General features: G+C 40.4%; 1 protein-coding gene across 2 annotated transcripts; it reads right to left on the bottom strand.

Moving 5' to 3' along the window:
• Positions 1-2521: 2521 nt before the first annotated feature.
• Positions 2522-9656, bottom strand: abhd14b (abhydrolase domain containing 14B). 2 transcript variants are annotated; one of them, XM_084316163.1, is made up of 4 exons: positions 9558-9656; positions 8198-8412; positions 5849-6090; positions 2522-3830 (listed from the first exon to the last, which is right to left on the bottom strand). In XM_084316163.1, exons 2-4 carry the CDS (start codon positions 8409-8411, stop codon positions 3711-3713), a joined length of 576 nt encoding a protein of 191 aa, XP_084172289.1. In that variant the 5' UTR covers position 8412; positions 9558-9656; the 3' UTR covers positions 2522-3710. The 2 variants fall into 2 exon arrangements, with proteins under 2 accessions (XP_084172289.1, XP_084172288.1); XM_084316162.1 differs by lacking the exon at positions 2522-3830 and adding an exon at positions 4679-5250.
• Positions 9657-10039: the final 383 nt, after the last annotated feature.

The raw sequence follows: 10039 nt of genomic DNA on the forward strand, positions 1-10039 counted from the left end.
CAGTTACCCTCATCTCCAGGAAGAGTGGGTAGTTGTCGACACCACCTGGACAATTCGAGGCAACATCAGAAGAAGAAAAATCACCCCCCCCCCCCCCCAACCTCCCGTCAAGAGGAGGAGTTGAATAGGACAGGTTGATGTCCTTGTCCCAGAAGACCTCCCACCACACATGGACTCAAAAAGAGTTTAGGTTGCCCTGTCTGTCCACCTTTACCTCTGTTAGTCTCTCTCTCTCCTTCTCTCTCTCTCTCTGTCATATCAGAGTTTTCAACCACTCTGCCATTCGCCTCTCATAAGGGGCTACGGACCATGATTCAGCCATAATAGCTACCATAAAAGTATAGGATGGAGAAGAGAAAATCAAAACAAAAGCGCAAACCGCCTGAAGTGACGAGTATTCAAAATACAATCCCTAAGTTTTAGATTATCATTTGCAAAAGGGAGAAGTTGTTAGGTGTTACTTACAAAAAAAAAAAAAGACATGAATTAATTTATGCACTATATCTACTTCTTGCCAAAATGAGATAGACTTTCATGTGGTCTTGTTTTTATAGCCAAATTAGTAAGAGAGGCGGGGGGGGGGGGTTAGAATTAGGACAAGAGTTATAAAAGAGACAGAGGCTGAATACTGGTTCATGTTGTACAGCTCTCATGTTCCAATGCTCAAAATATCTAAGAGAGAGAGGTAAGAGAGGCTTGTGCCTGTCAAAAGATGTCCATTGTGATTATGGCGAACGATCTTCTGTGATGGTAATGTCATTGCTCACAGCAGTGTTTCTGATATCCACGGAAGCCAGGTAAGGGCTACAGTATATGATCGGACCACACTCAACTCTATTGAAAGATTGTGATTCTTGTGTGTGTGTGATTGCTGTACAATGTGAATCAGTGTTCGGCCACTGCACATGTAGGATCTGGAGTGCTGTAGGTGGGAGTGTAGTATTCTCCTTTCTGGTCAACTGACCTCTGACCTCTTGCTTTTGGACTGATGGGGGGGGGGGGGGGAATAAGAAAAAAAAAGAAACCTGTCTACTCTCTGATGTGAAAAGCTCATCTTCTGCCAACCCTCATCATGGCTGCTCCAGTAACCTCTACCCATGTTCTTAAAATGACTATCTATGTGCTTACTCCTGTATACAACAACCAGATGCCGATAACTCTGCCTCATGATCTTCTCAGTAGTTCCAGGTGGGCTTTTGTTTTGGGCAGACGTTTTTAAAAGCTTGTATTACCTTTTGACCGATGTCGCTCTGTAACTTCAGACCATTCGCTGCTGGGGGGGATAGGGGCTTGTCAAACCTAACCCCCCCCCCCCCAGACAAAACTCGAGTGCAACAGAGGCCACTAAATATGGTGATCACATTGCAGTTGTAATCTTGTACATGTAATCTTGTACATGACAGTACGTCATTTTGATCAGTATGAAGTGAAATGTCATTTAGACTCCGACGTGTAGGAGCCGCTCTCTGTTTCATAGTGCCTTGATGCACTTTGTTTTTTTGGAACGCTTTTGGCTGTATACAGTAGAGCTACTGTATGGTACCTTTATAGAGCAGCCGTGTGGACTGTGGATGGTACCGAATCCTGATAGGAGTCATTCTCTTGGCTATAAAGTTAGCTTTACATAGAGCCACCCTACTGGCTCCGGCTTAATGTAGTCCTCCACTTGGCTGTCGTCACTGTCCCTCCGCACTGCTACCTGACTGCCGTCCTATACAGTTACCGTACCGTTCATTTACAAAGCCATGTATAGAGCAATGGTACACTATCAGTATAAAGCCACTTAACTGGCTGTAGGACGTTCATAGGGCCACCTGACTGCTATAGTTGCGTTTTTCTGCCTGAATCGTATGTACGTTTGTGGTTTGTGTGTGCGGATGTTTGTATGTTTTTGTTTTTATGTTTTACCCCTTAAAGGGAGTGTCTTTTAAATGCGTCGTGCGTATGAGGGATGACAAGTGTGGTAGTATAGCCGTTTTCTCGTTCCTATATCGCAATGGACAAAGTGTTATACAATGTTGTCACTGGGGAGGGGGGGGGATTTTAAGAAAACAAAACTATCCAATCCATCGGTTTGCTCAACGTTGTCCTAAGCGGGCAATACGCCCCCCCCCCCCCCCCCCCCCCCTCCGATTCACAGAGGTGTCTGAAAGAATGTCTAATATGTCTGTGTGTTTTCTGTTTCCAAGGCAACATAGTTACCAAGCCTCTCTAAATGCCTTAGTGTTATACAGTATGAAGCTCTTAGTCAGTGTTTTCCCTCTTATACACACACACACACACCCATTACGTCTTTTGCTCTCTCATCATTCACATGCACACACCAACAGAGAGTCTCCTCTAGGCTGTTGGTGTTCTGGAGTTAAGTATAGTGCGGTCTAGTTTTGTATTTCAACACGTCTAGAAATGGTGAGCTCTTGTTTCACAGCTGTTTGATTAACGCTTGAAGTGGAGGGAGTTTTAAAGTGGAAACCTCTGACCCTGATCCGCCCACACACACACACCTCAGTGTGTTCCCCAGACAGACAGTCTCACACAACAATATTAACGTTGATCACACAATCTGTACAGAGTCCTAGACACCATTTGGTGAGACGAACATGCTGGAATAGTAACCGTGGCACAGCTACAAAACAAATTAAATAAACAAATTTCTCTGAGAGACGGTTAACCGAATTTAACATTTTAAATTGGTATTTACAATTGGCTTCTTCCAATATTCCATGCAGGATCATGCATCCTGACACAGTTGTGTTGCCATTCTATTCTGGCATTGCTTTGTCGTCTGTGTCACCCTCCACCAAGTTAATTCTGCCTGTAAATCCTTATATTCACTCGTCTGTAAATGAAACGCTACACTTGCCTGTGGAAATGTACCCCCTGTGACTTCCTCTCTTATCCTGGCTCTGTACACTTTAACACACATACAACCCACGAACACACACAAGTACGTAGGGCTACTGTATGCGCTCACGACGCACACGTGCACCCAATACGCGTTATGCACAACGCACACACATACATATACAGTATATAATGAGCAAACATACGATGACACTTGTTCATGCCGGCCCCTGTTGGGAGATGCTCAGCATGCCCCCCACCCCCCGGCGCTTTTGGTTCCTAGAGTGAGTGAACCCTGTGGGACATCAAAGAGACAAGCTCAGGGCGTGGGTCTCCACAGAGCAGCGACGAGACTGTGTCAAACGGAAGGTCAGAGAGGGAATTGTGTTGATGTCTGTGTGTGTGTGTCCCGTCGAGGGACTCGCGCAATTGTGTGAAGGACACAGGTTTGTTTTCTGTGGTTTCTGGAGAAAAAAAATTACTTTTTGCCAAAAAAAATAATATATATATGATAAGAAAAATGGGAACAGCTTGGGGTGTGAGAGGGAGGGGTCTGCTTTAGGACCAGTCTACACACAAAAAAAGGGAGGGTATCTGCGGAAGCCCCGCCCTCCCTCCCGACACTCTGCTGTTTCAGTGGTAGGTGCGTCTCTCTGTGGGAAAGATACGTGTGTGTATGTGATTCTGTAGTCTGTAGTCTGGTGCTATGTGACCATGTTTGACAAAAATGTGTGGAGAAAAAAAAGTAACAGTAACAAAAAAATATTAAACAAGAGTAAAAGAGTGAAAATCAAGTCAAATCTTACGTGAAGTGTAAAAAAAAAATACCGTACCAATGCTACGTTTGAGATCTTTTTTAATATTATTTATTTGAGTTTGTTTCTTGTGCGTGCGTGTGTGAGTATGAATGTTCGTGGGCGCAGAAGATTTAGCTCCTTCTCTCTGGGCATTGGTCCGTGTCGCTCCATTCTTTTGTACAGATGAAGCTAAAAAAAGAAAAGAGAAAAAAAAGAGGGCAAAATTTGTAAAATATTGTGTCTGTGACTCCTTGTAAAATATTTTCAAATTGTTTATTACAGAGAATCAGTTATTAAATAATGTTCATATTTTTCACTTCATTTCAGTGTGGTGCTTTTTTCCCCCAGTTAGTGAGACAGATGATTCTTATGAATTGCTTTGTAGATTAGTAGTGTTTCTAAGCATAATTAATTATATCTATGAATGGAAGCGGATAGTGCCGGTTAGCCTTTGGGAGAGGTGTTAGTTGAACAATTCCTAGGCTAACCGGCACTGTCCGCTTTCCATTGCTTTAAAACCACGGCCTTCTCCAGCCCGCCACCTGAAGAGGATCCAATTCAGGTAGGAAGCAGGGGGTGTTCTAACTTAGGAATTATTTTACACCAAGGGACTAATTACTACTTTTTTTCCCTTGGTAGCTATAGCATTATTATTATTATTATTATTATTATTATTATTATTATTATTATTATTATTATTATTATTATTATTATTATTATTATTATTATTATTATTATTATTATTATTATTATTACCGTTATTATTATTATTATTATTATTATTATTATTATTATTATTATTATTATTATTATTATTATTATTATTATTATTATTATTATTATTATTATTATTATTATTATTATTATTATTATTCATGGTAATATTATCATTATTATTATTAATATTGTTATAGTTATAGTTATGGTAATGATTATATTATTATATTATTATATGGTATGAAGCTGTAAAGTGCACTTGAGCTGACCATTATGTTAAAATAAATATGAAGTTTGAAAGGGGGCAGGAAACATACGTTTTCTTCATCCTGCTCCTTTCCGGCCATGGGTGTATCATGTTAAAAAAAATATGTTGGTGACATTGTGCAAAGATTAACTGTACCCCCATGTACAAAAAAAAACTACAATCAGAGCCATTGTGATCAAACAATTGATCTGCTGCCTCAGTGAGCTTCAGAAAATAAGACCTTTGTGAATTATGTGAATATGTACTGTTGGATTGTGGTGATTCCATGTACGAATAAATAAATTATGTATTAAATTAATTTCAATCTGAAAAATAATTAGAAAATATTCTAAGTTGAGTAACTTAGAATGAAACAAAAGTCATTTAAATGCAACAGTGGAATGGAGGCTGTAATCAAAGCGCTTCTGGAGCGTCTGACGAATGATGCGGGACAAGTGAACTGGTTCACAGGGCGTTGAGGAACTCTGTGAGAGCCGCGTGCCAAGTGTCCGGGTCGTCCAGGTAACAGGGGTGTCCCGCCCCTTTCATCACCACTACTCTGTGATTGGGCAGATTGCTCAGGTTACGGAGGGACACCTCTCCAAGCTGAGCATCCTGGTCACCATAAACAATCAGGACTTGAGTCTGGGGGGGGGTCAAGAGGGAAAGGGGTACACATGAGAACAGATGATGTCACATTCACTAAAATAGAAGAGGACAGTGTTGACCTATCTCAAGCTCCGCCCTCTTTTCTTGATCCTCCAAGCAACAGTTGTGTTTGGAGGATCATGTAAGGAGGGCGGGGCTTGACAGGTCAATTGAAACCTTGAGATGAAGAACCATAATAATTATGTTAGTTTCTTTCTGGACAGTCCGTGTATTTTCAGTTGTGTGAATGTGATACGTCCAAAATAACTCAAACTCTACCGTCTTTAACTCCTCCAACTTACCATCTTGAGGTAATTGGGTTTGAAAACTTTACAATCTGAATCACATGGTTCTTCCTCTGAAGGATTCATTTAAAGGGAAATGTCATCTATTTGAATAATTCACATGTTTCTCCAGTTAGTATTTGTGAACACGCACCACTCTCTTCTCTGAGAAATCGGAGAGAAATGTGCAGGTAAGTACAGACAGGTGAGGATAGGTATATATGCGGTGGGAATAAATATGGTATATACAGCATTATAGTTATCACGCTGTCATACAGAGCTACGGGTTATGTGCAGGTTGTGCGCTCTACCTGAATGCCTTGGTATTGGTCTGCGGTGAGCTTGTCGGTGCATATGGGAGCTATGGGGATGTAGGCCTTCACCAGGTCCTGGTGCTGGAGGAGGAATGGGAGGGAGTACATCCCGCTGAGCGAAGGGCTGATCAGCACCACAGGGCCCAGTTCTAGCCCCTCACACACCTGCTTCAGGAACCCAGCGGGGGCCAGCTCCCCCATCGCCGCCGGGGCCTCCGCTGACTTTGATTGGCCGAGGCCTGCGTTTGTTCAGGAGGAGAGAAAAGGAAAATTAACTACAGTCAGACCTGTGGTGTTCCAGTCAGTTTTTTGCCCAAAGCGTCAAGAAATTACTAGCTATTTTTATTAAGAAGCACCATGTGAAATGTGGTGGCAATATCTAGTTAGCATGAGAAAGATGTGTTGTGCTTAAAGGGAATAGATCCGTTCGAGAAAATGGCCATTAAAGTGTTTTCAGTAGCTTTGTGTACACAATGCAGTTCATACATAAATGAATGTGATATGTATAGTTGCTTTCTTTATGTTTAATGAAAACACAGTAATTGTAGAGGCAATTTATAATTTAAAAGAATGTTGACGGGTCTGAAATAGGGATGGGCACGAGTAATGTTTTCCCAGATGGAGTGATCGCTTGAATTCCTCGAGGGATGATCGATTCCTCGTTTAGGGAAATCTATTTTTAGAATGCATCTTCAAGAACATGACAGCAATAGATAAAATAGATCCATTACCTCCTGACTGAAGTTACCGTATGTCGAGTGCCATGTGGGGGAGGGGAAATTATCACTGAGTAGGCCTACCTGTTGATGGGGGTTGTTGGGGCCAGTTGGTGTATATTTATTTAATCTCCCACCTCACGTATTTAGGGGCTTATGTATCGGACCTAGAATTGCACTTATGTTTCATTATATCCATACCGAATAGACTTATCCTTTAAGAGTACCATATGCTGTTAAAGTAGATCCTAATCTCACAATCTTCGTATTTGTCTTTTTTATTTTGTATGTATTTATTTATTTTTGTATTGTCTTTTTAACTTTTTCTGGGTGGGGCGGGAGGGAGGGATATTCAGTAAGAAAAAACAAAGAACATATGACATCATCTGTATGCAATATATAAATGTGAATGTAATCTTTGAATAAGAAACTTAAGAACATGACAGCAGCAATAACAATGCACAGCAATGCACAGCAATGCTTAATGCTTTTGCTCAATCAAACAGTGCGTTTTCAGATTTCTTAAGAATTTTTCTTTTTGTGTTTTGGTACAGGACGTCTTCTCTTCTAGCAGTAGTAACAGTGTTTGGGTCGATGTAATGTTGGCATAATTAACGTTAATAGTTAGTTAGTCACAACTTCAGCATGTCTCATCGTAGCAATGCTCTATGAATGCTACGCGGAGTGCGTGACATTGCTGGTCTATAAGGTGCTTCTGATCTACAAATAAAAATGTCTGCTATACATTGTGTTATTACCCCATTGGGGGGGTTAACCATCCTTTATTGTGTGCAGTGAAACTATGGTTTGTGAGATTAATCTAGACAATAGTTGGTGGTGGAAGAAGTATGTTGACTTTACTTAAGTAAAAGTACAAATACCCAGATAAATTTGTATAAAAGAGTACTCTGGTAAAGGTAAAAGTCCTCCATTCAAATTCTACTTAAGTAAAAAGAGAGAAGTATTTGCCATTGAATGTACCTAAGTATCTAAAGTAAAAGTATGCATTCTACATGACGATTATGTATTCCAGTGCTTGGGAGCATGCAATCCTCGATCCATCGACCTCTAAAGGTTCTGTTAAAGTGGTATGTGGTCCAGTTATGCTGCTCTGATTAAAGGTTCTGTTAATGTGGTATGTGGTCCAGTTATGCTGCTCTGATTACATCCTCTTGAAGTTGGCAGGCTTCAAATGTGAAAGTATATAATCTTCATACATTTGTGCCATGTTTTCTATGCAAAGTCTTTTTCTTCAAAGTAACTAGTAACTGATGGGTTCAGATAAGAGTAAAAAGTACAATATGTCCTTTGAAATGTAGTGGAGTAAAAGTATAACGTTCCCTAAAATGTAACGTAAAGTACAAGTAGCTCGAAATTGTACTTGAGTACAATACTTGAGTAAAAATACTTACTTTCCACCACTGACGATAGTGCAACGTTTCCTGGTAGAATTTTTTTTTATTATCTCTGAAACCTCTTCAAGCAACCACAACAAAAGTGTTTAATTTAGGCCAGAGTAAGGGTGATCTTAGATTATATCTACTGTAGCTTAATGGGCTTCAGGAGTTGGACGGAGGGCTGGTCTGTAGCTCTATACAGAGCTGAGCACCTCTATCCACCACAGACTCACCTGGTAGGTCAATAGCGACCGCACGGCACCCTGCCTTGGCCAGGGTCTCTAGTGTACCAATGTTGAGCCAGTTCTGGGATGAGAAGCGTATGCCGTGAAGGAGCAGGACCGACAGCCTGACGTCCCCTGTGGCCGGCTCAGCTTGTCTGTAGAACAGTGGTGCCTTGCAAGACTCCACATTCAGACTCCCATCTGTCACTTTAACAGATGACATCCTAAACATAAGATAGAGAGAAAGAAAAATCTATATCACACACACTGTAAGGGGTTCAACTATAGGCACTAGTTCAACTAGGCACTACTACTATAGGGCAAAGTATAAACTGGGGTTGTTAAAGGGGAACTTCACCGAAAAACTATACTGATTTATTTAGCACATCATTTCACACACATTCAAAACCTCTGTTTTGGGAGATGGTTGCCAATGTTTATAGATATTGACTTAACTGTCCAAGATCATTGGAATAGCACCATGTAAAATCCGTTTGTGCACGTGTGCTACTGCCAACTAGGAGCACACGTGCACAAACGGATTTTACATGGTGCTATTCCAATGATCTTGGACAGTTAAGTCAATATCTATAAACATTGGCAACCATCTCCCTAGAGACTTATTCTTCACAAATAGAAACTAACCTGTACAGTATTATAACAGTTCATTCTATTTTCGGGTTGACTGCCCCTTTTAACTATTAAATTACTTCAACACCACGCATTATCCACATATAACAATATATTTGAATGATATACATTCCTGTTGTAGGCTAATACCAATGTAATATAATGATGAATGATTTTGACTTCTCCAGTTTTTTGTTTATCTTGTGTTATGTTTATATTGTTTACCTAATCAATTATGCACGTATGTAGAATTAAAACTTTGGTTGTGCAGATTAATTCAAAAGCCTAGGGCGGCCTACTTCATATACTTTCAATCGAAATAGCAGTGAAAGAGAAGGAGTTTGTAATGCCAAATTGTCTGATCAAAATCCAGATCTGACAACATGTATTTTGCAACATCAAATACCACAGCCTTGCACAAGTTGATTGATTGATTGAAAACTTTATTAACAGATTGCAGAATGGGTACAGTACAGTACAGCTCAATACACACAATTGTTAAGGGGATGCAGACCAGAGAAAGACTTTCGTCTTGTTTACATCAGGGTCCCCCATTTTCAATTCATCATAACATAATGACATACACGACATACAGATAGACAGTACTGCTACATCTATACATTTATGACATACCAGATTTGCAAATACAGTACTGTTTGTGATACAAAAAGAGTCCAGAAAAGAGAGTATATTGCTTCAAAAGCAATGAGCAAAAAGAACTACCTTTGTTTTACCTTACCTTGAAGGCTTGGGCTACTATGTAATGTATAATGATGTGGATGAAGGTATGACCGTGTCTGTGGTGTAACTTCTTCACCAACAAGACAGCTCTCCAGCCAGTTCCCCCTTCTCCCCGGAAAGGGGAAGGAAACCTAAAGTAATCCCTCTACTGACGTCTAGCGTTCATCGCGTGAATTACCTTTTCATTCTTGCGGCGAAGAACTGAGTTCGAGGTATGATGTCAGCGATTACACTTTTCTGTATACATTTCTACTTGAAAACAAAGTTGAACCGTTCAGATTGACCGTCTTTGACGTGCAGAATAATCCAATATATTACACTTTTTTCTTTTAAAACGGCCTCATGATAATAAAGGAGCCAAATTCACTGATACGCCATTTTCATTAATGATTGATGTTATTGATTGGCTGTGTTTTGGGGATAAGGACCTTTGTTTGAATAAGGTCTCAATGTTCATGTGCGTGGGTCTTCATCAATTTA

The sequence above is a fragment of the Notolepis coatsorum genome (assembly GCF_963971535.1).
Source record: "Notolepis coatsorum genome assembly, chromosome: 6".
Classification (NCBI taxonomy): domain Eukaryota; kingdom Metazoa; phylum Chordata; class Actinopteri; order Aulopiformes; family Paralepididae; genus Notolepis; species Notolepis coatsorum.